Consider the following 25,556-nt stretch of genomic DNA (forward strand, 5'->3'; position numbering starts at 1 on the left):
TGTGAGCTGGACTCCCCACTTTGTATTTTGTCATTGAGAGGAGGTCAAAGGTAATCAACCCAAACACTGTCAAAGCATTTACTGTCTGTGAACACTCACCGCACACAACATTCACCTATTTGTTGTAGTTGTTGGTGTTGCTGGCACATGTGAATGGGACATGTGAACCAGTAAACAAAATCTAGAAAAGATAAAATAGATGAACATGTTGTCCCCTCACTGAGATAGGAAGAGTGGCCCTTGGGCTTCTTTAATATGCTCCCAGAGGAGGCTGTTATTTATGTATTCAGTCTTGCTCGGCGTTGCCCCTTCCTGCTCCATTCCTTTTTTTTTTTTTTCCTTTTTTTTTTTGAGCAGGACACTTGGTTTCCCCAGCAACTAGGGCTCCAATCGCCCAGCCAGCTGCAGATTAGTTCAGCAGTGGGGGGTTTAGGTGGGTGGGAGGGGATGTGGAGGGGGGTGATGATGGAAAATGGAGAGGGAGGAGAGAGAAGGGAGAAGGAGGGAGGGAGGAAGGGAGAAGGGGAGGGGGGTAGCATGAGGGAAGGAGGGGTGGGAAAAGTTTGAGAGGGGGAGAGGGAGAGAAGGAGAAGGAGCCATCGTCATTCAGAGATAGAGCCCGAGTGAGTGAGTGAGTGCGTGTGAGTGTGTGTGTGTGTGTGTTTGAGAGCTGAGAGTGGAGAAAGAGCTGTAAACATTTTACCCTGAAGTAGGCTGGACGGGAGGAGGGATTTCCCTGACTTTGTGCCTTTTTCAAACTTTTTGTGCGCTCGGAGCTGTGCTGTGTGTTTCTCTGTGTGTACAGGCAGGGACTATGCGAAGTGAGAGAAGTCGGAGGCAGGAGTAAGGGTGTAAAAACCAAAAGAGGAGAGAGAGAGAGAAGGGAGAAAGAGGCAAACTTCTCTGGAGGAAAGGAACCATGCATGTGGATGCTGTCTTCTGTGGGGTCAGGTTACGCAAAATGAGAAACTACTCCAAGAGCACTTCATCAGGGCTCACCAAGCTCAGAAAGGTAATGTGAGGAGTTAAAGATTGTCCATGTGTGTGTCTGTGTGTGACAGTGTGTAAGTGTGTGTTTTGTGTTTTTTTTTTTTCTTATTTTCTCAAAAACAAATTTAGTAAAGTTGTAGTAAGAAAACCTTATTTGTTTGTATACAGTATGTTGGATACATGTTGACTGACATTAATAGCAATGAATTAACTCAGGCTGAAAATCATTTATATTGCTTTAGGATCCGTCTTTATGCTTGTGCCTCCACTTGGCCTGCTCACATATTCTCTGCTTGAATGTGTGTCAGTGTACAGAATGTACATCTATGCTCATTTAAAGCAGTCTGGATGGTAAATGTTATGATGTGGTTTTGTCTGTGTTTATTTGAGCCGTATTTCATTGTGTACTGCTGTGGCTCCAGGTAAAGTATGCCTGACTGTTGCTCAAGTAGCCAGTTTGAAACTGTCTGCATTAAGTCCATTACTGCTGCCCACAAGAGACTCATCTGTGCCTCACTGAAGTATTTGAGCACACGTGAGCACAAATGCACACACATGCACACTCAGGGGTTGTCAATTTTCATCTGCTTATCAAAGGAAAACAAGGTGCAGATAAAAAGTTTAGTAACCATCTGGACAGCAGTCTACTGCACACTAAAACCATCACATTCAGAACCAGAGCGTTGAGGGGTGAGAGAGAAAAGAGGACAGGATAAGTGAGATGAGCATTCTTCGCTGTGAACAAAGGCACGTCTTCATGCAGAGTCCCAGCGCCTGTATTGTTATGAGGAGGCAGGCCGGGGTGGAAACCTCCCCAGGGAGAGGAGTTCAGCTTCAGGTGGCTCCAAAAAGTCAGCTTTCCAAGTGATTAGGAATAACTTCTTGTTTGCAGATTCATGACCAGACACTTTGCATTTGGGTTTCAACTGTATTACATAGTACCTGAAATCTTGTACAAGTTTCATACAAGTCCAAATAGTTTCATGAATGATCAAACTAACGTCTGTAATTGAGTGTGTAATGATTGAACTTATGGCAGTCTGTTTGGAATAAATAGACAAATTAGGCAATTAGCATAAGCAGCAACAGCCACAATGCCTGAACAGACAGAGAAAACAACACAACATAACAACAGGATCAGTCTTTATCAACAGATGAATGAATGGAAATGACATCACAGGACCCCCACTATCTGATTGTCAAGTGATTAAAGGAAACAGCTGTAAAAAGCCACCAGGCCACTAATTAACAGAGACACCACCAGGATATAGATATGTGGTAAATCACTGTTCAATGTAAGTTACTGTAAGAAGTTGATATGTTCCAGGAGAAATAAATATGGCAATGATTCAAATCATTTAGTTACACAGAAAAGCCTGTTAAATTCACCTTGTGGAGTTTCATTGTGAACAAACACAACTTTGTTTATCTTTCTCAACAGAATGTGCCCTTAAGGCCTAAGACACATCTTGAAAACATTTGCTCCTTCATAAACTTCTGCAAATGTTTTTTTAATGTTTAGAAATATTGTGAAACTTGCAAGATCAACTTTGTCTCCTCTCAGTTGGTATATTGTTACCTTAGTGCCACCAACTGAAAATGTGTGGGACTGCAGCAAATAAGGCCAACTTTTACTGTTCTATTCTTGACCCTTTCCTTTGATAGACATGTCTGGTTTTTAAGGTAAAAGCCAGCTACATTTACCAATGTATTTAGTAAGTTAATATACAGGCCTGACTAGCAACTAATAAAATGTTTTCTAGCTGAGATAGGAATGTCTGCTGCATTACTGACATCAGATGAAATATGTATTATGTCACGCCTGTGCCTGTGGTGTGCATATACTCTGTGCACATGTTGGTAAAACTCATGATGCAAACAATAAAACAGGCCTTTTCATCAAAATATCGCTCTACAGTGTCAGTAGTGGTCAAAAACTCCACAAAGCATCTTTGAATTTGACACAAGAACAACCATTTCTTTTCATGTGAGATGGATGAGTGTCGCTCTGTTGCTGGTGTCATACCATAGTGCAACAGGAATGGCCTCCCTGTCTTCTAAGCCCCGACTCTTCAGAGATGGTTATCAATCAGCCTGCGTAATCCATCTCAGCGGTTTCCTCAGGCCTTTCAGTTCAGCCTGTTGTGGGGTGATTGTTAACTTCAAGAACAAGATCCATTGAAACATTTGATTTAATCTGCTTGACTGAAATAGCAGCTGAAGTTTTTTTTCTTTGATTTTTGGAGCAACTGTTTTGCCAATTACGTTTTTATTTTCATATTGACAGTTTTATTTTCAGCTTTGAAGTTTTATTGAGCACAAATCAACATTCCTCCTCTCTGTCTCCTGTTTCTGTCTGTCCTTGCATTGTATTTACTCAACTCGGTAAGTTTGAGAGTTTATTGAATTGGGACTGGCTGACTCTCCAGCCGGCGCTGCGGAGAGGTTTATGGAGTTGGAGATAAAGAGGCATGGACTGACTGTCTGCTGGTCAGTAAAGTTGTAATAAGTGGGTTGCAGTCTTGAAAAGGGGGCTGGTGTGGAGCCATTGCATGTGTTTGTGTGTGTGTGTTTCTAGTGGTACTATCACACACATAGAGGTCTGTCAGATTGGGTGAGTTGTTTACATTCTGAGTCAGGGGCAGAGGCTAAGTGTCTGCATGAATGCTGTTCAAGACAATGTGCACTGTGGTGGAGAAGTCAGAATTTGTGACCTTACATTCACCACTCAGGATATTCACGCTCAGAATGCCTCAGTCTTCCTCTGTCAGTGATTCATTTTACTCTCAAACACACGCACGCACGCACTCATTCGCTCTCAGGGTATTTTTCTCTAATTCAACATTTCCCTCTGTTTCCCTGATTCATTTTCTTTCTTTTTTGTCCTTCACGCCAAAATATCGACACACTCATATTCATGGCATTATCACTCGATGCCCATTCATCTTCTCACTCTCAGTGACTCATGATTTCTACCATAAAGACACCCCCGCATGTCAACACATGCAACACACGAGGTCTCAAATCTACTCAGTGGAGGTTAAGAGAATGTTTCATCAGTATGCATCAAGTTGCTTTTTAAGGGGGGGGGAAAAAAGAAACACTCAAACACCAGATGTTTTGTGTCGTGACAAGTCTGTCGTCTCTCACAACTGAATCAGCTTGTTATTTTTTTCTTGGAAGCATGCTGAGGCGAAGAAATCAGTTTTGATGATTGGTATGAGTCACTGCAAATTCATCCAGGAAAACAATGTTTAGCTGTTTAGCACGTTGATGCTATTGGCTGAATATATAAGAAAGTTAACCATAAGATGTCTGGTTTAGCGCATTTTAATAGGTGTATGTGTTTATATGCACATCCTTGAGTGAGCATCATGTTACTGTTGTCATTTGATAACAAACCGTCTGTGCAGTCTTGCATGGTCTCGTATTGAATATGTGTGCTTGTGTGTGTATTTGTGTGTTAGCAGATGCCACCAGTGACATCTGTCTTCTCCATTCTTCTCTGCTTAGAGAAGTGACAGCAGGGCTTTAGGAGGTTACAGCCCGTCCACCCCTCCTCTTACAGGAACTGGCTTTTGACAGGCACTCTGCAGGGCGGCCTGCAACTTAAAGACCCCACTGGGCCAATCTCCTGCCGTCCCCGAGCTGCTGTTGTTACCACGGTGACACGCTCAGAAAAAATGTGTCCTGTGGTGATGGTGAAAGAATTCCTCTTGTTTCAAAGATATGGTGAGGGGAGGGGGTATTGTCTGTGATGTTGGTAGATGGCCATGGGTTTAGTTAGGATCAAAAACACCCCTAACCCCCCTCCTCACACACACACATATACATATACACATATACACAGATGCATGGATAATGCATACCATGTCAGACACCCATAACCCTGTCCTTGCAAGAGTCAAACCAACACAAATACATACATGCATGGATAATGCATACCATCACACTGGATACTGGAGGCATTTATCCATTTGGCAGCTGGCCATGTTTTTTTCATTAGATGCACCCTTAACCCCCGGCACACACATACGTACACACACTCTTTCTCAAGCAGCCTATCGCTTGCAAGCTGTCGCTCTGTCTGGCAGTTTCCCTCTGCTAAGTGTCTGAGTTGTATTAAAAAGAAATCAGACCATGGCTTGGGGGAAAAATGGTTGCTGCGACTCTAATTGGGACATTTAACAGGACATGGCAGGCTGAATCCCTGCCTGCTGCGTTGTCTACACAGACTACAGTACAGAATGTGAATGTCTAGCAGGGTCCAGACTGGAGAGAGGGGCGAATACAAAGTCAGTTACAGTTTGATGGCACGGTATTAGATGTGGGCTTGGAGGATTGTCCGATGCTGATCCAAGACCATCCACTAGTGTTGCCAGGTTGGTGCGGCTTTGCAGCTTGTGCCCACAGTGTGTGGCGGTGGCATCCATCTATCCAACTACACAGACACACACGCACACGTACAAGCACACACACACACACACACTCACACTCCCGAACACACACAAGTACAACTCAAACACAGATATGAAAATATAGACAAGAACATGCTCAGTCACATGCGTACAGACGCATGCCCACACACACTTGAACATCCACTGACAGGCTGTATACATGCACGTGAACATGCATTTATCCATTTGCTTAACATTCCCAGCTTGGAAAAAAGAAGTTGTATGTGGGGAAGGCTGCCGTCTGGAAAGGAATGTGTCCATGTGGGTTCAAAGTGTAACTCTAATGTGGCTGTACAGCTCGTTGATTTAGGCTCGGGTTGCCATGTTATGATGAGCATTCCAAGCAAAATGGGAAAAGGTTACCGCATGCTTTGTTAGTTTGGTTATGTGCAGCTCGTCTGTGTAATATTTGAGATGGAAAAACTGTAAGACCAATGACCTCTAAATCATTTAAAGACCATTCCTATTCTCTTCTCTTCTCTTCTCTTCTCTTCTCTTCTCTTCTCTTCTCTTCTCTTCTCTTCTCTTCTCTTCTCTTCTCTTAGAGCCATCACTGAGAATGAGAAGAATGCTGTTTACCTGTCAATTTAGGGATCCACTCTATAATGACAATTAAAACATTGTCTGGAGGTTCATCCAACTGTAACAACTTAATGAGTATATACTCCAGACTACTGCAGACACAGAGGAGCTTTGATCTTACCAAATCCTATCTAAACACTGTCTTGTTAAGGTCTAGAGCTGAGAAAGCAGTAGTTTTCTATTTGTCTGTCTCCAGTGTAATGATGGATACAATGACCTTATCCTTTATTATACTGCTGCGTGTTTGTATAGTTGTATCTGCTCAGCTTGCTGTCAATATTACATCAGTCTTTTGTATATGGGAGTCTTTCATGTCATGTCATGATCATATAATATGTTGGGATTTTTTCGACTGATCAGACTAAAATCTTGCTCGAATAACGTGTTACAGGTTTTTGAATGAAAAAATAATCAATAGATTCAATTTACAATAAGCGTTGTTGGTTAAAATGTTTTGCTCCTCGTGAATGTGAGAAAGTGAGCTAAAGCACTTTTCAAGATCAGATGTCACAAAGTGATTCACAACTAAAGTCACTATAAACAGACATAAAATGGACATACACTGTAAGAATGCAGAAAAACAAACAAGACTAATTAGATGATGCACAGCCTGCTCACTCATCGTTCCTCACACTTGTTGCAGTTGCTTTAGTCTTTTCGCTAACTGCCTAAAGAAAGCATATTTGCTATGTGTTGAGTACAATTTGTCCTGAGGTTCCTGAGGAGATGATGATGGAAACGCACATCTTTAGATCAGTTTAGTTTGGCTTGCTTCAGCTGTGCTAAACACCCCTCTCCATTTCACTCGGTTTTTGGTCCACTGGCGGTCTTGGCCCAGGCTCACAGTTGTCGGTCACGGGGTGTGTGGAGGTCAAAAACGTCAGCTCCGACTCTGACTGTGGAGTTTATACTCCGGAAGAGCACTTTCCCAAGCTCTCGCCTTGTTCGGCTCCCGCGGGGATCGGCGGGTGAATTATAAAAATCTGTTTCTGTGCAGGCGTGCAGCGGAGCAGGGGAGCAGGGATGGGATGGGGGAGCTCTGGTGGGAATTCTCAAGTGGAACCCTTAAAATGTGAAGGGGGGAAAAACAGGAAGGAGAAGGAGAGGAGAGGATTTTGGCTTTGGAGTTCAGCTCAGAGACTGTGGCTTGGAGGAGAAATTTGATCTGGGGCCCAGAGAATAATGTTAGTGTGCTAAAGAAGCCAGGTTATTGTTGAAAGGAACTGTAGGTCCACTCACTGCTGCACATTCACTGTGGCCGAGCCTGTTTTAGAGAGGAGAGGTTTTGCCATTACGCTCAGAAATCCCACGTTGTGTTTCAGCACAATGTAATATCAGATAGCTGTAAATACTGCTCACTGCAGGGAGCAGTATTATCCCTTTGAATCATGGTGTATTCAGTGATGCTTCCTCACGTGTCTGTGCGATCCAGTCCCTCTCTGTGTTGTTAACAGCAGAGACAGCTTTGCTGAGGTGGAGGCCATGCCTTGTCTGTCTCCTGCGTTTAAAGGGCGTGGTGAAAGGGTGACTACAGCTGTGGTTGCAGACAACAGAAGGCGTGTGTGTCTATCACCTGGCAATATTACCTGTGGCTGTTTATAAATGACCTCATCCATTGAGATTCATCACTGGCTGCCAAACAGCAAGGCTCATTGCCAGGAAGAGCTCCAAGGCTTCTTTTGTTTGGAGAGCTTTCCTGTCAGTGGCCTTATTTACTCAGTCAGTGATGAGTTATGCTTGCTGCAACCACAGTGCTCCAACCGCAGGTGCATCTACACCAAGGTCTTGTCTCTTACTGCCGGATGAGCCCATGGTGTGCTCTAATTTTTCTCTGAAAGGAAGGGAGCTGAACACAGAAAATGTTAAAGGGTTAGCAGACATTTCAGATTCATAATAACTTTATTGTCCAACAGGAGTAGAGGAATATTTATCTTTGGCGCGGCTCAGAAAATAAGTAAAAGGCTCACAATACACATGAAAAACAAGGCTCACATTCTGTAGCCATGCTATAGCTTTGAGGCTGAGCTTAGGCACGGCGATGCTTTCAGCTAAAGGCAATAAATAAGGTCTGCATGCTAACACGCCCACAATAACAATGCTAATGCAGATGTTTAACAGGTACATTGTTTAAAGGCCACCATCTTAGTTTGGCATGCTAACAATTAGCAGTAAAGTACCACATGAAAGGATCACAATTCTACGGAACCCCTAAGGGGACATGGGGGAAAAAAAACTTTGGGGGGGGGGTCTTTAAGTTTCAGGTGCACACCAGAAACTTTCACACTTTCCCCATGTCCCATGACTAGCAATCTATCCAGTCGTTGTTGAGACATTTCATTCAAAACCACAAATGTCAACTTCATGGTGGCATTATAGGAAAAGTCAGGGCATCACCAAAGTCATTAGATTATATCCTTAAGAAAAGTTGGACATCTCAAGAAAATTTCACAGCAATCCATCCAATAGTTGTATAAATATTTCAGTCTGGCCCAAAGGGGTGGAACAACCGAGCACGTGACCATTTGACCAACTGAGCGACAGACATTGGCATCAATAGAGCCAGCATGGATAAAAACATTATGAAAACAATTGAATATGGCTGGGCAAGAAGTAGCAACGTTTAAAATATGTAAAATCATGCAAAAACATGTTTGTGTCTTAAGCAAAAGATGCTGGAATAAATGAAAACAATCTATCAAATGTCAAGCTTTAATTCAAGTTTAAAATTCTGTTATGTTTCAACAAAACCTGTCACCATGTCTGAAGACATTAGCTCTTGTTCCGAAGAGCAACACTCGAAGGCAAATGAAAAGACTTATGTCTTACTAATGAGAAAGATCAGTATCGTTCACAGAGTCTCTCCTTGAAAGCGTTCGAGTAGTTATGTGGCCAATGGAAAAAGAGAACTTAAAGTTTTAAGCCTGCTTACTTTCTCACCACTACACACCTGGCCAATCGCTGTGTGAAGTCCGTGTGACTATTGTGTTTTGGCTGAAGATGGAGTGGTGTTTCAGCTGCAGATGTACCAAATGTGGATTTTTGGATTTGACAGAGGCAGTGTTGGTTATGTAGGCCAAAGTGAGAGCTGTTTAAAAGCGGGTTCCTGGGATGAGTTGGCATGGACCCCTGGTCTTTGGAGCCAGCGGGGTAATTGGGAGCAGACCGGGGATGAGTCAGGAGCTCTGCTGATGGGAGCTTTCTGTCGGTGGGGAGGAGGAGCTGACATGTCTGTGGGAGGGAGTAGAGGGACAGATGCTCCACCTCTGCAAGGAGAGGAAACATGACACCGTTTCCCAGATGGGGGGATAGAGAGTGATTTGTTTGCTCTGCCTCCAAGACTGATTCACCCTCCTCCTCCGCTTCTCTCTCTCTTCTTATTGGGAAGATCTTGTCTTTTTCTCTAGTGGAGAGGCTTCTCTTTTCTACATTGAACTAACGAAGGCCTCTCTGTATTTGTCTGTGATAGGTAAAAGCAGAGATGGAAGAATTTATTTATAATCCAGTTTTCCACCAGGTCAGTCCTGCTTCTTTTTTTTTTTTTAACTTCCATGAGCTTAAAATGTTTTTGAATTATGCCCTTAATTTTTTGCCTTTTATCAGGCTAACAGTGTCAAAGGCCCCACATTTCTATTTCTAGAAAGGGTTTATCACACTGAAGACTTTAGTGTATCATTAGCCTGGAAGCTGCACCATTTGCAGTCAGTGGAAAGTGGAATGGAAGCCACAAACTCCAAAGGGAAAAGGAGACCCTCCCCATTAAAAGCCTGTGGTTAAACTGTTAAACGGGACGGTCATTTGTAAACTCTGACAGGTGGAGCGAGAGAGAAGGACTTTTAGGAGGATTTTGCTGAGTTAGTCTGGAGTTTTCCTTCCGTTTGCTGCCATTTTGACCTTGTGGTAGTCAGAGCTGTCCCATTTATCAACAATGAACTCAAGAGCTTACCGTAAGCGTGGAATTTGCAAGCAAGAAAACTTGCTGTGCAAAAGCTTGGTGACTTAATTTCAGGAGACACAGGAGGTCAGTCTTAACCCCCCACTTCCTGCAAGTCACAACACATTTCCTGTCTGTTTGCATGCACAAGCACAAACAAGGGAAAGATAACTATTCTTTTCATGCATAAGATGCCTACTAAATGGTGTGTCTGTTGGTTGTGCTGTGCACCATAATTACATCCACAGTGGCTTTCTCTGTGGCCCCAATTATAATTAAGATTTGTTTATACATTGTCTGAGGTAATATTTTGGCTCATTCTTCCTGCTTCCCAGCGGGATAGTCTGCAGACACCCAGGCCGTCAAGAGTCTCAGTTATAAACGACAACCACAATAACAAGAAATGTTGTGTGTAAGAAATACAACAATGGATACTTGTGTTATATTTAGAGTGGATTGATAAGCAAAAAAAATATGCAGGGAGAAATTAATTGTTTGTGGTGTCCCCCTTCCTGTATTTCTGTCTGGTTCTGTGGCTATCCCAGTTTCAATGCTGTCTCACGTCCATCCTCTCCTAACAATAGACGGAGCAGGGGGAGAAGTGGAGGGGCAAGAGGACGCAGCACAGTAGGGGTTTGGACAGGGTGTGTGTGTGTGTGTGTGTGTGTGTGTGTGTGTGTGTGTGTGTGTGTGTGTGTGTGTGTGTGCTTGTCTTGTGCCCCTTAAGGCCAGCTGATAGGCATCTTTACCACTGTACATCATACAATGCAGATCCCCACGGTCTGTGTTCAAATATAGAACGGAAAGATAAGGAAAACCAGCTGAGAGCAAAGTAATGTGTGCAACAGAATGAGAAAACGGAGAGATTAGGAGATGAAGATGAGAGAGCGGTAAACATGAAATGCAGACAAAATGTTTCCAGGTTTTTTAACACACTCTCTGGCTGTCAGTCACATGCATAGTCAGTTACACACACAGATATAGGCAGACATACTGTAGTCAAAGGCTACATTCATGCAAATACATTTTAGCTTTAAAACGCATCATTTTTTGTACGTTTACACCTGGCGTCCATACTCCGCAGTTTTTGAGCCCATTTTAGTCTCGATGGGCATAAACTGAGACTTTTGGAAATGCTCCTGGCCCCATTTTAGTTTGAAAACTTCTAAGTTACGTTTTAGTCTGTATAGGCAGAAGAAACTGAGACTTTTGGAAAAGGTGACGCCCACATTCACTTCCTGATTGGGCCTCATCAGTCATGATATATCCTTGACCATCTTATACTCATGTGTTACCTTCAGTAACAGTTCCACCTCGTCATCGCTCAAAGCAAAGAAATCCCAGGCCTTACTTTTCGCCATTGCTGTTTCTCACCCGTAGCAGTTTCTGCAACTTAAGCAACCAACTGGAGAGTAGACAATCTGCTTCCTGCCGACATGGGCACACGCACGTCCAGTGTACGTGAATGGTCATGTGATATACATTTTCAGGCTTGTTAGTATGGACGGAGATTATTTCTGATATGGAGCTAAAAACACTCGTCTGGAGATATTTTTCATTTTAAAACACTGTTTTAAAATGAAAATGTATTAGTGTGGACGTAGCCATAGAGTTGGCCTGTTTGGCTCATATCCAAGGCCTTGCTATGAAATCAGCTTGGGAAAGCAGCAGGGGCCCTGAACAGGACACAGAAACAGAAACAGAGAGAGAAAAAGAGTGAGGGAGACTGCCGAGTCCAGATAAAATTCCATTGTTTATTTGCCCGACCCTCTCCCTCCCTCCTGCCCTCCATACATCCCTTCCTTTACCATCAACCTTTCCTTTCCTACTTCAATGGGAACCAAGCAAAGCCCTTCCAAAGCCTACGAGGTCAAGGCAGCATGTCAGTCATTGTGAAATCCCCATATTGCTCAAACCAAACACTTCATGTCAGATCTGGCAACCCTACAGTGCTGGAAACAAATTGGCTGTACATGAATAATCTCTGCTCCACATCTGTAGAGCGCAAGACATGGATCAGTTCAGCAAGAAAGAGAAAGAGGGGCTAAGGATTAAAAACCAGTACCCCTCCGTCCTTGCTTCCTATCCTTCACTCGCTCCTCCATCATACTTTTCTCCCCGCAACTCCAGAGCTAAATGGGAATGAAAGAGAGAGAATGAAAGGGAGAAATAAAACAGTGAAGGACGTGGAGGAAGAAAGCAGCCAAGTTTGCCATTCCAGAAAGAGCTGACTAAATGTGCAGTGGTGCGTTAAATTGATTACAGGCAAGGCTTTGGCACATGCTATAGGGAGCCACATCTTGTAGGGGGGATAGGGTCCTCAACGCAACCAAGGCACAGAAAGAAAAAGAAGAAAACGAATAATCTTTGGGTTAGCTTAGCTATGCAGCATATAATTCTCATTTTGAGCTATCATGTTCTCTCCTTGTCCCGGTTTTACGTAAAACCTCACTCATAACGATGAGAAGCGGTATAGGAGCTGCCACTTTTCGTTTGCTTTCTGTATTTGACTCCCATGTCCTGATAACTGTGAAATGCAGCGTGGGCTGTGAGCGACTTTGCCCTTTTTAGGTATTTTTGAAATGACAGAGAGTAAAAGAGTGCAGTCTGGGGAAGAACAAGCGAGGGATGGTGGTGATGTCATGATGTTAGCTGTTGCTGGACAGAGGGACGGATGGATAGAGGGGAGGATGAAATCTTTATGAGAAGCAGCTGTTGGGGAGAGGCAGGCAGGCAGGCCTCCAGAGCACTATAGCAGCAGCCAGCCAACGGCTCGTGACAACAACCCAGAGGCCTGATAAAGCGAGCTACGAAACACTGACAGCACCACCTGCATACAGTGTGATAAAGCTAATTCAACCCCAACTGCAAAACTTTGTCTGATTATCACCACACATTTACACTTCAAGATAATGTTTGGAGCTCAACCAACACAAAGGCCAACTGACAATCTCACTGTCGGAGTTCATGTTGTCTACACTCGCATCGCATTGCACAATGAACATTTTACATTTCCTCACTGACGGTAGGAATTCACACAAGTCATGATAACAGAGCTGTTATAAACCGACTCCTAAGTGACACAGCCTGAAGAATATCTGGTGTGTGTGCAAGTGTGTGTCATCACATTGGCATTGAATGAGTCTAGGCTGATTCTTGGACGTACCTTTGTCTTCCAACACTGTGTGAGGTCAGTATGAGAAGAAAGCAGTGAGGAAAAGAGTCATCTCCAAAACAGCCTGTATGTATGTGTGTGGTGTGTGTGTGTAGCGGAGTAATCGGCGTGCTGGCTAACATACTGTACACGAGTGTGCCAAGTCTTTGTGAATCCGGGACTCATTTACAACTCTATGACTAGACCAAGGTCAAATAGTATTTGAGTTACGCAGGGTGCCAGATGTGTTTGGAGTCAATGTGGGGATGTGTCCCATGGAGGAAGGTCCAACTGCAGACCTGATGTCTGAGGACCCCGGTCCTGTGAGCCAATGGGAAGAGAGTATAGGGTCCCTAGGCGTGATGTCTGACAGTGTCCATCTGGCCATCTGAAAATTAGCAAAAACATTCATGGTCCTTTAAGGATGGATTTTAATACGTTGAGAATATCTTGACTCCTCATTTAACGGGTCAAATTTTCCAGTGCCAACACTTCAGTTCATCACTTTACTATGACAGAATACCTCTGAATGGAATGAATGAATTCAGTGAAGTACTGTTGACAAAGCCACTAAACCCAAAGCTGCTGTTATGTTTCATCAGAAGTACTTGTCAGATGGCCAAACAGATTTAGAAACTTACTCCCACCTTTCAGCCCAATGTAGGAAGTGGGAGAGGGGGCTGTGTCTGATGATTTCTGTAACTTTCCAAAACTGAAAATTCAATCTTCATATTCACTCCCCACAGTGACTGGCCAGGTGTGTGGTTTGAACTTCTCTCTGTGCCTCTCTTTATTTGTTATTTACACATCTTTTTTCTGCCACTCTTGTTGGGTATAAACATGTGCAACACTATGCATGTTCTCCAGAGATGTTCATTGTCAGGTGTTCAGACCTAATGTCGTACGAACTAAATCTTATCCTGACGCTAGGTCTGACAAACAACAGCATGGGCCAAAGGGTCAGAAAAAGCAGGGCTAAGATGTTCTATAGTTGCCACTGGACAGAGGATAACCACTTTGATAAAAAAAAACATTTATCATCTTTGTTTTCTGGTGGGTAGTGAAGTAGTAATAATATTTACTCACATATACAGATCCCCAGGGATTTGTTCTCTCCACTTTCATCTTTAGTTTACATTTTTAGAATAATCAGTGCTACTCAATAACTCAGATCCTATTTATCATAGCAACACAACACCATGCCTCAGCCATTAAAGCTGCACAACCAACACAAACAAGAACATCCCATGGTCAGTGGTATATGTAAGGGCATGTTTACAAGAATCTGTCCATTGCCAGATACCCAGTGTCCGTCTGCTGATAGAAATCTCCTGCATCTCCCTTGTTATGTAACTGATGCTCTGCTCTGATGCCCTGCCTCTGACCCAGACTGCTGCTATCTCTATCTAGTGAAGGCTTCAAGGCATCAATCCTTTTTCATCTTAGGCCAAGACAGGAGGCTATCCTTTATGAAATATATTTGTGTAATGTTTTTTATCTGAATAAACTCAAACTTACGACGGGTGAGTCTGAAAATAGAAGGTTAAAATTTTTTAAACCTGTCTTGTGTTTTTTTTTTTTTTTTAAATGTATAAATATCTCTTTGTATATCAAACAGAATTATCATGAGTCATATCCGTGCGCACTTTCTGCTGCCGTCTTCTCCACCCAGCACTCATCCACACAGCTGCTGATCAACAGCGCGGCTTCCTTTGCCGCAGCGTGCGCGGCCTGTCACACCTCGCAGGGCAGAGGCTGAAGGGGGGCGGAGCATGTAGAGGTCTTTTGGGTCGCCGTTTCTCATGATGTTTTTATTGGCTTCAGCAGATGGCTTCCCTCAGCCTCTGCATTGTTATGGTGGCCATCTTTCTCTGGGGGTTAGGGTTAACAATAGTTGCCAATAGCTGTAGGAGACAAAAGCCTTTCGCTGCTCCTGAAAAGAGTTGCTTCAGTAACCGAACACTGTTAAACTGGCAACGCTGTCGGATTTACTGCTTTTACGAGATGTGAAGACACCATTGCTTGTCCGGTTCAGGCGAGTGCTGCGAAGCACTTTGTTGCATGAGTCAAGTTTGAGACATGTTCAAACTCAATAAATCAGAAAAGTGTGAAAATACCAAATGACCTTTTAAGGTATTACTAGAATCTCCGCTGAGCAGCACTTTGTGCTATGGCCCTGGGCTCTAAACAATGAAGTGGGACAGCCTAAAAGCCTGCACTGTTTTCACAGCGCAACAGTACACTTATATTATTCTTTGCAATATCCACTTTCCTCTTTAGTTTTGACAACCCCTGTATCCCCAACCCCCCTCTCCTCTTCCATTTGCTCCCTCTGTTCATATCTCCCATCTTTCCTCTCCCCCCTGTGATATGCAACACCCTTCCCAACCCAGAAAAAAATCAAACTGTAAACCTAGGAGGCTCTATACATTCTTTACAGTCCCGCTTGCTCACCCCCCCCACCCCCCTTCTGTTCTTCATTTCTGTTTTGGTTTTTAGCGAGGAGAGAAAAAAATCAAGAGCGAGAGGAAGGAAAAAAATCGGTTGATGTTTCCCCTCAAACATGTGACCTCTGCTTGGCTCACAGCTGAAAATAATTTGAGGCTACAAGCTAGTGGATGGCTGACGCAAACCTTCCTCCTCCTTTTTCTCCTCTCTCTCGGGGGCTAGGCCTTGGACTGATTGAGGGGAGGGTGGGGGTAAAGACAAAGCAACAGAGGGCTGTAAGTTGAGCTGTGAGCAAAACTAGAAGCTAAAAGATGACATATTGTGCTTTTAGTTCTTGTCAGATGAGACCTCAACTTTTCTGTAGTGTCGTTTTGTTCTTTTATTCTGGAGGAGAAAGGCGTACAAGCCCAGATTCACTCCAAAACACTGGACCCGGAGGGCCAATTATGTTGTTAGCTCAGGGAAGAGTTCAGCTATTTGGCTGCAATTTTTTCTTTTTTCTTTTTTTTTTACATAATCTAATGAAATTGGGGCTTTTTCTCTGTCTTGCCTCACTGCCAGTTGGGACAACAATTTGTGGAATTCAGCAGAATTGGGCTCACATTCCCTACATAGTCGGGGGTCAGGGGAGAAAAGTGTCAGTGTTAGCTAATACTGGTTTATAGGCAGAGGGATAGAGGGGGGGGGTTTGGGGCGTGCAGTACTCAGGAAATATTTAACGGCCTACGAATACCCTAAAGTATCCTAGCACATCTGGTAGAAGTCACTCATACACACACATCCATATGTTGGTGTGGAGTACACACTGTTTGGCTGGACGTGCAGGTCTATGTAGGTGTGTTTTCATATGAGGTTTTACAGCCGGGTGGCAAAGCGTGTATTAGTGTCTCTGTGAATTTACTTAAGAGCAAATGTGTGAAAATCTGCCAACAGGCCCTGACCTAGCCTCCTCTCTTATGTTAACCACATCTGTGCCAAGCAGAGGCCAGGCCCTTCTGCTCCGTGCCAGCCCCCCCACCAGCGTTTATAGACCAAGTCATGAGCAGCGCACACCACCGGCTCTAATTTGATGTTACATACGGATGGCCTTGCTACGCTCCAAGTGGATCTGGTTTCATTATTCTCTGACAAATGGACCAAGTAATAATTTCAAACCGGCCAAGCATGTCCTCTCCCCTCACACTCTCTTTGGCACAACTTGTCCGAAATAAAGAACGGAGGGGGAAATGTGTTGCTCTGGAAAGCATACAACACATTAAGGAAGTTAGTTTCTGGAATGAAAGGAGAGTTTGCAGAGAGGCTCCCAAGTGTGAAAGCAAAATGTGTGAGCAGTACTTGTCTTGAAATCACTCCAGAAATCTGTTAGGACAAGTGCAAAAAGACAAGATGGTGAGTGATAACCTCAAAGACTTTAATTCATTGCCCTTCTCTGGCTTCCAGCTGCCACTGATGTTTGCCCTAATGGAGCTTAATTATATTACAATGTGGAGTTTCCAGTATTTTCCATAGTGCCACATGGGTGCTGGAGCCTAATGTGTGTTTATGCCTGCTGGCTTGCCATTGTTCAAGCTTTGATTTCAGCTGTATCCTCCAATTACTAGTTAAAAGGGGACTGGCATTTTTGGGGGGGTGCCATGCAACCCGTGAGGTCTGCTTCTCTGCTGTTTGGTTCAGAAACTAGTTCTGCAAGCCACAAAGAGGTTTGAGCTGTTCAGTAGTGTACATTCACACACTGGAGTCTGAAGTTTCCCCATGGGAGTTCTGGGGAAGCAGCTCTTCTTTTGACCCGTCCGTCATTTGTCAGTCTATATGTCCGCCTATTTTTGTGTATCGTCTCCATATATTTAGTAAAAAACATACAAGCTGGAATATATTCAACTGTCTGGTCTGTAACACTTAGAAATGCTTTCCTTAGCAGCTTCCTGTCCTCTAAGCTCAAATATAAGCCTGTTTTGCCCTTGCATTATACAATTATATTCCTAACTGACTGTCTCTTTCTTTGTGTGACTATGCAGGATGCCAGCTGCTAGCACCATGACTGGTGGGAGGGCCCTGCTGCTCTGTACAAACACTGACAACTGTATCTACCAATCAGTCAACGGGTAGGTGAAGCCAATTTATTAATCCTATCAATCCTACTGTCCTCCCCAGCAAGGTATTCGTAGCAACCATTTAAAGGAGCTGTTGTAGCTAATGTTAGCATGAACAGCTGTTTACTTACCAGTCTAGAGGACACATGTGAGTTCAGCATCAAACTTCATTACTTTACTCACCAAGAGCTGTCTCCAGCGGTGGAAAGCAACGCCAACATTATTGATTATTGTAGTAAGAAACATCCAATTCAAATGTTCAACACTGGCTCCCACATGCTGGAAGGTGGAGCTTTTTGTAGAACATGTTAAATAACGGTTAGAACTGACAGATTTTCAGATTGTGGATAAATGCAGCATTTATGATGCAATGTCTTGCTTCCAAATGCCTGGATGATTGATGATTTTGTGGTTCTGGTTTCTGTCCTCTGCATAGTAACAGTCAATGAGGCTCATGAGTACTGTAGTATTGAGTGTCATTTTGGACAAGCTGATAAGCTGACAAAAAAAACGCATCTTGTCAGAAATGAAAATGGAAATACCTCTAAAACTAACAGATACACGATGTGATAAAATCTGTGAGCCTGCAGTAGTTCACTTTTCCTTTTCTTGACTTTACGTGTTGCTTGGGCCTGAGCTGCACTTTTCCAATAATCGTCAAAAAAATTCTGTATTGCCCTTAAGCAAGTGGTAGACGCCCCTTTCCATTAGGGTCAGCAGCATAACAATAGCGGGGCGAGAGAGCAGAGCAGGGCAGAGTTGGCCATCTGGCATCTGGATACTGTTACTGGCCCCCTGCTGCCACCGTCTAATGCTTCTGTGACCACTCTCTGTGGTCCCTTCTGTCATCTTTGTAATATTCATTAGTGCTATTTAGATTATAATGAAGGGATTTTGTTTTGTGCCGATGAGGGATTGTCTGGTGGAAGATTTAACCGTCTGTTGTTTTTAGGGTTTATCATGTTACCATTGCTCAGAAGTTCAATACGATTCTCTTGAGTAATTGTCAAAAGTTGGAATATCATTGAAAGAAGTTAGTTTTGTCTCTGTGTTCTTTCTTCTTGCCCATTTCAAACCCTTCCCCTTATCCGCTGGTCCTGTGTTAGCTCAGCTGGTCAGAGATGCTTTTGTGCCCTTGTACCCTCTTCCCTCCCTCCGCCCTCCATGACCCTCATCTCCATCCTCCACCCATCCATGGCCACGGATGATAGACAGGCTTCCGTAGTGTGTATTTCATAAGTATCTGCTCCTTAATCACCCTCTGTCTCTCTCCATCACAATCACAGTGGGAGTGGGAGGGGGTATTGATTTCCTCCTCTATCTGCTTCACTTTTTCTGTTACTCCTTCACTTGACCCCCCCTTGCCTATTCCTGTTCTCCTTTGCTTGGCTTTTCTATTTGACCTAGTTTTTCCCCTCTGTTGCTTCATGCTTAATAAAAAATGCTGTTTTCACCAAGAGACACAGAGGAAGAATGAAATGGGGGAGAGAGAGGGGGGGAGAGGGGCTAAACTAATAAAATAACTAATAAAACCAAGAGTAATTTGGAAGATAATTATTTGGTTTCCTCATTGGTCATAGTTACGACATGAATTTTTTTTTTTTCCTTTTCTTTAAAGGTCTCCGAGGAAAAAAGTTGAATTAGTAATTTCCCCCTGAGATTTCCTCAAGATTGCATGACCGTTGGTTTTCACATCCAGCGTCATGTCATCAGAAGTCACCCAGCAAGGCCACATTTCCTCTGTTTGTTGGAAACACAATCATTTGAAGAATAGGCTCAGGCCAAAACAGAGTTTTTGCGGGTTTGGGAGTTGAAAAGAAAAGATGCACGTCTACACTTTGTCCTCTCGCTCCTCTGTGTATACTTTCGTCTCCTCTCCAGAAATAGCTGTGCGCGTAGCTTGTAAACTTTGACCCCCAAACCCAGAGTTCAAACAGTCATGACCCAGTAATCTTCCAGGATTGACTCACAGCTACAGCAGAGCCACCAAACAGACGTCTGAACTCTTTTAACAAGAATTCTTGTTTACCCCATAAACAAAGATCTATTTGGACATAATTGTAAGAGCTCACATTGTGTGGCCAATTTTAAGAGCCATGGGGAGAATTGATGCTTTGCTATGTTCACTGAAGGCAGAGACTGACATTTCTATGAAAATAATTGCACTATAAATTGTTAGAGTTGGCAACAGTGCAATGTACGTTCTCCCTCTGTTTATCTGGAATGAATTAAGTACACATCAGCAGTGGCCCAGTTGTTAATACTGGCCCCTAAACCAAGAGAAGACTGCATGCATGTTCTGTCTGGTTGTATGGGTTTTACAGTCTGTGTCCATCTTGTGTGTCATAGGTGGCCTTTCAGCCTGTTCATCGTGAAATACACTTCACCCTCTTACTGCAAAACTGACAGCTCACGAAAGTTATGATACCTTATTTTAGGACGATCAAATAATTTGTTTCCATAGCAAAGAAAATGTATTTTTAGCAGGTTCATAGATCCTTCCTTGTAGTCCTGGTTTGAAAAAGCCGAATTAAAAGACGACTAATCTCGTTTCAAGCACCTATGTTGTATCTATATATGTTGATGTCAGATATGTTGTCTGAATTTCTCAAGTTTTATTGTTTATATCAATTTGTTTTTACTAGTTTGATGGTCAGAGAGCATTTTCACAGGGGCCTGATTTGTATTCTACTTTCAAGAAATCTTTAAAGTAAATTTTAATTGATTTGCAATTTTTTGCTTAGTACCTTCGGTTTTTGTTAAAAAGGCTATTTGTAAGTATATATATCTGCGTATAATTGAAGTACAGTTGTGTATTGTAAATCCATGTAGGGGAACCTTTGAGTGTAAGACACATGAATAGAAAATTAATTAATTCATGTATTTATTTATTAGATTACAGAATATTTTGTTTATTTGTGGTTTGTTTACAACCCTTTAGAGGGTTAAACAAGTAGAGAAACATGACACATCATGCCAGTGTGTATGTTAACTGCTCTGTGTGTGTTTCTTTCCCAGGCTCCAGTGCTGTGGCTTGAAGGTTGGGGAGGCTCCCTCATCTTCGGTGCCCCAGCCCCAAGAGGTGTTCGGGTCACCGGGGAACAGAAACGGGAGGGACACTGTGTCTTCCAAGCGTCCCCTCTCACCCCTGCTCAGCCTGAGCGACAGCCCCGGTCCTCCTGACACCATGTTGGCTCACAGGAGAGCCAGCAACACCACCGACCCGCGGACATCCAACATGGAGAACGGACTGTGTGGCAAACTGAACCACAGCAAGAGCCCAGCAGCAGTCAAGAGTGCAAGCATCCGCGATAAGATCTCACAATGGGAGGGCAAAAAGGAACCTGCCCAACTTACCTCTACAGGGACATGTCCACTGAGCACGACACAAAAAGAAGTTGAGACAGTGAGGAAAAAGGAATCTAAAGTTTCAGAGGTCCAAAGGACAGATTCCAAGCGGTTTGTCAGCTGGGACAGACAAGACTCAGGGAAGGAGAATGTTGGAAAGCTTGGGGATTCAAGGCCGAAATCTCCAGAAGGCCCAACAAACAAAGACAGAGAAGTGATACTAGAGAGAGGGTTTCGGGCTTCTAAGCCAACAGAGCAACCCCTCGACAAGAAAACTGTTTTAACTCATGTTAAGAAACTGGAGAAGGCAACAAAGGAAGTTCCTGACAGACCTTCACTTGCATTTCCAGGGAATTACTTCTGTCCTCCTTCAAAGGAGGAGGTGGAAGAAACAGAAAAGAGGGCCGGCGAGCCCATTTTTGGGAGTTTTGACGTCCCTCGGCCGGGTGGGTCACGGAGGAGGAGGGAGGGGGATCCAGAGAACGTATACAGCGAGCCAGGTGCTCCATCTATAAACCCTCTACCTAAACCTCAGAGAACCTTCCAGCACCACACACCGCCCGCTACCCCAGCTTCAGGGGCCGGCTCGGGGAAGGGAAAGAGGAACTTGCCCCCTTTGCCCTCCATTCCTCCTCCACCTTTACCAACATGCCCACCACCTGGAGTGTGCAGGAGACCCTGGGCTGACAAACCCCGGGACAGCAGTAACAGGTAGGAGACTGAGAAGTAAGGAAGTTAGCATAGGCAGTCATGATTAGTTTTGACCATTCGTTCTGCAGCAGAAACCCAGCCTAGACCTAAACACCTTTACTGACGCCACCGAGACATGTTGTCTTCTCCGAACTCCAAAGCTAAATTTACAGAAATAAATTGTTTATAGAATCTTCTCCTGAAGTCACCGTTAACAAGTAATGGCCCTGTGTATCCTCTAACCCCTTCCTACTCCACCACCAACCAAACACTGAGGTGAACAACGTCTCCCACATCTGCTGTAAATCAAAACCACCGATGACATCATCCTGTTTCTAAATATCTCACAGAATGAGCTCATTGGTTGGATCAGAGGAATGCTCACTTCAACACAACTCATTCCTTCTCCCAAAACTCTACTGGAAAAGGAGAACAACATGCAGAGTGCATGCATTCATTTTTTGCAAGAATTTGATCTTGAGTTTTATCTAAATGTAAAAAATGAATGTTCTTCTAAGCGTAAAGTGTGATCCAGAATCTGAAACAGTTATTCTGACATGAGCAATTAACATGTTGGAATTTGCTAAAACTCCTTTAAGTAGCGCTTGAATTCAGATGGTTTCAATCAAACAAATAGGGCTCTGTATGGAAACCAGAAAATGTGAACTCTGCAGTATTGGACTACATCTATTGTTCGCTTTTTCCAGTGGTCTGAATTCTTGTTTGGAGCTTGGCTTGGATCGGTTACATTCCATACCATATGTGGAGGCCTCACTCCGCTCGAGTGTGCTGTGTCAAGCCCTTTTGTTTGGCCAGGCTGTCTGTCTGTGAGGGTCCATTGCAGTGGGCATTTCTGTGCATGGGCCTGTGAGTGAACAAATACACAGTTACCCAACTATTAGGTACACTGAGCTTCATCCAGTGCCATGCAGCATGTCTGCAATAAGTCCTACTTTTTTAAGGATTGCAATGTTGATGGTCAATTATTTTGTTCAACTTTATTTTGTATATCAGTGACCATGCACAGTAATTGACTTAATTATGATGTGTCAGATTAAGGGAAATGGCAAATTTCAATATGCACTAGGAAAGTTAAAGGAGCTATTTGTAAGTTTTGCTATTGCCACATGTCAGCCGCTAATGTTAGCATCAACAGCTGTTTACTTACCAGTCTAGAAGAAACATTTAGTTCAGGATCAAACTTCATTCCTTTACTCACCAATAGCTGTCTCCAGCAGTGGAAAGTAACAATGTTAACTCTCTATCGAATCTTTTCTTCTACTGAAGTTAGCATGCTAACCAGCTAACCCAGGCCTGGACTTGCTGTAGCCTCCGATCTACCTTGAAGACGTAGTGCTGCTCAGAGGGCGTATATAACCTTTTGTCTTGTAAACGCAATGATGGCCAAAGCTCTTGTCAAGCAACAATCACCACTACTTGCTCCTGGAAAGAAACCATGTTCGGAGGCAGAAAAAAAAAAACCCGACAAAATAAGACAAAAGGGAGACATATTTAAAAATAATATAGCAACATACAGCATAAAGGAAAAAGGCGTACTCTGTGGTTGTATGACATTCTGTTATATTATGCTGTGTCAAATCAGAGCGAAGAAAACATTCACAATAATTCAATCCAACACAGCAACACCACAGAGGAGAAAACTGAATATAATAAGCTCCATAAACATAGGATTTATCGCAGGGCATTGTATTGCATTGGATGTAGCAAGCTGTATCTAATAAAGCGGCAACTTAGTTTAATTGTACGTATGTGCATGCATGCGGGGGCATGTGGGGATGCATGCAACCATAGATCCTTCTGTGCACTTTATTCTACTGGGCTTTAATCTTCAGCTGTGATGAAACACAGATGTACTCATTCAGATGTGGCAACTAGAAAAATGGTAACATCAGTTTTCCAGCTTGGCGTACAGTATCATTTTTAAAAGCATCAACATGAACACACATTCACTCCGGGATATCAGTCAGAAATCCTTCCTTCCTATCCTTTTGTATTTGGCGTGCAACTCTCCTAAAATTTTATGCTACTCTGTCCATCAGGAAGTCGTATGAATTCGAGGATCTGCTCCAGTCGTCTACAGAGAGCTGCAGGGTGGACTGGTACGCTCAGTCCAGACTGGGCCTAACACGCACTTTATCAGAAGAGAATGTCTACGAGGACATAATAGGTAAACATACGCTTTTATTTTTCCTTAAACAAGCAGAATATTTCACAGTGCTGCCCCTGTTGAGTGTTTCCTTGTCAGCTTTGCAAATACAAATCAGTTTATAGCATACAACGACTGAAACAATCTTGTTCTATACTGAACTGCAGGCGTATGTGGTCCTATTTTTAATGCCCTTCATATACTGCATGACCCCTGAAGTTTCATCTCTCATACCAGCGTGTGTGTCATAGAGTTCAGTAACAGAGGTGATGAGGAGGCCAAGCTGTCTTTACTCTGCTCTGTTTTTTCTGATCCACTTTTAATTTAGAGCAACGCTGCTTCACTTTTATTAAAAATTATACGTAGAAACCTGACCTTCCTTCCTACCTTATTGTCTGCTGGGTTATGCCAACCCCACCTAGAGCCTGTTTAATTTCATAAGGTACAATAGCGGCGTTGTGTGAGGTCGTAATGTAGCTTAAGTTGGCTACTGAAATTGTCAGTGCAGCAGGGGGGCATGTGAATGGCTCAGAGCCAAGGCATGTTACTGGCAATAGCTTCAATGTGTCTTTGGTTTTCATCCCTGAAGCTGGTGTGTGAATGCTGCGTGCTGGCAACAATCAAATTAAGTTTCATTACGTTCGAGCGATGCCGCAGCTTATTTTGGATCCTTTTTATAGTTTCCTCCTTTCATTAAAGTCGCGTTGTTCTTTAAAATGTTGTTCACCAGGCACTCAGCAGTGTCCCATGGGTAAAGTAACTCCGACCCGCTATACTGTAGCTTTAGCTGCAGCTCGGGGAAGCAGAGATATGGATAGTGTAGACAGTCATCAACCCCCACATGCAAACCAAGTTTCATCAACACACTTTAAACAGACAATTTACATGACTGATAGTGTTTACAGATCCAGAGGAAAGCAACTGTCATCAGGACATGTACGCACATCTTGATGACTGACGCAAACTCACGAGCGAACACACACACAAACACACGTGGAGATTGGTGTCAGGTTCTCATCAGCCAACAATGTGAAAAACAGTACACTGATCCCTTGTTTTCCTCAGAGGGAGAAGGAGCAGGGAACTGAACGTCCCTTTTTATCCTCCTACTCCTACAGGTCACATCTGGTGGATGGATTGATGTAGCAGAGGAGAGATACAGACAGACAGACAGAGACAAAGAGAGAAAAGAGGCACAGATTTTGGAAAATGAAACTGCCTCGCTCGTTATCTGCAGGGGAGGGCGAGTGGCTATAGAGTTACATTTAGCTTTAGCTGTGCAAGCATCTTATCACAGTAAAATATGAGCTATATAAGCAGACCGGCCTCCTCTGGTAGCTCTCCGCACATCTGGAGTAGGAATCGTCTGGCAAAACAAACATGACTGATATGGAAAGAATACTTTATCTGCTCTTTCGAAAAAGCGTGTGTGAGGCTGTTGTGTAATCCAGGTGACACTGATCTATTCCTTCTTTTTTTCCTTTTGAAGATCCTCCATCCAAGGAGAACCCTTATGAAGATATAGAGCTGGAGAGAAGTTGTTTGGGAAGCAAATGTGTTTCACCTGCCTCCTCATCTCCTGTCCCTGACACGCCAACTAAGGTACCTGATCGCCATTACATCACTATAAAAACAAAGGTGATTTAATGGGACCATTTCTACATTAAAACTACTTTCTAAAGTGTGTATCTGCTCCCCC

General features: G+C 43.4%; 1 protein-coding gene across 1 annotated transcript in view; it reads left to right on the forward strand.

The window, feature by feature from the left end:
- Positions 1-608: 608 nt before the first annotated feature.
- si:dkey-82f1.1 (DENN domain-containing protein 2A) overlaps positions 609-25,556 on the forward strand; it is a 35,599-nt gene continuing 10,651 nt past the window's right edge. Inside the window, exons 1-5 of the mRNA XM_023400329.2 lie at positions 609-1,012; positions 17,578-17,664; positions 20,671-21,711; positions 23,751-23,878; positions 25,347-25,459. Of these exons, the coding sequence (XP_023256097.1) occupies positions 17,579-17,664; positions 20,671-21,711; positions 23,751-23,878; positions 25,347-25,459 (1,368 nt within the window). The 5' untranslated portion in view covers positions 609-1,012; position 17,578. The remainder of the gene's footprint in view (positions 1,013-17,577; positions 17,665-20,670; positions 21,712-23,750; positions 23,879-25,346; positions 25,460-25,556) is intronic.

This window comes from Seriola lalandi, unplaced genomic scaffold (genome assembly GCF_002814215.2).
Source record: "Seriola lalandi dorsalis isolate HSWRI2012SDOR001 ecotype SW California unplaced genomic scaffold, Sedor1 jcf7180002052274, whole genome shotgun sequence".
In the NCBI taxonomy this organism is placed as follows: Eukaryota; Metazoa; Chordata; class Actinopteri; order Carangiformes; family Carangidae; genus Seriola; species Seriola lalandi.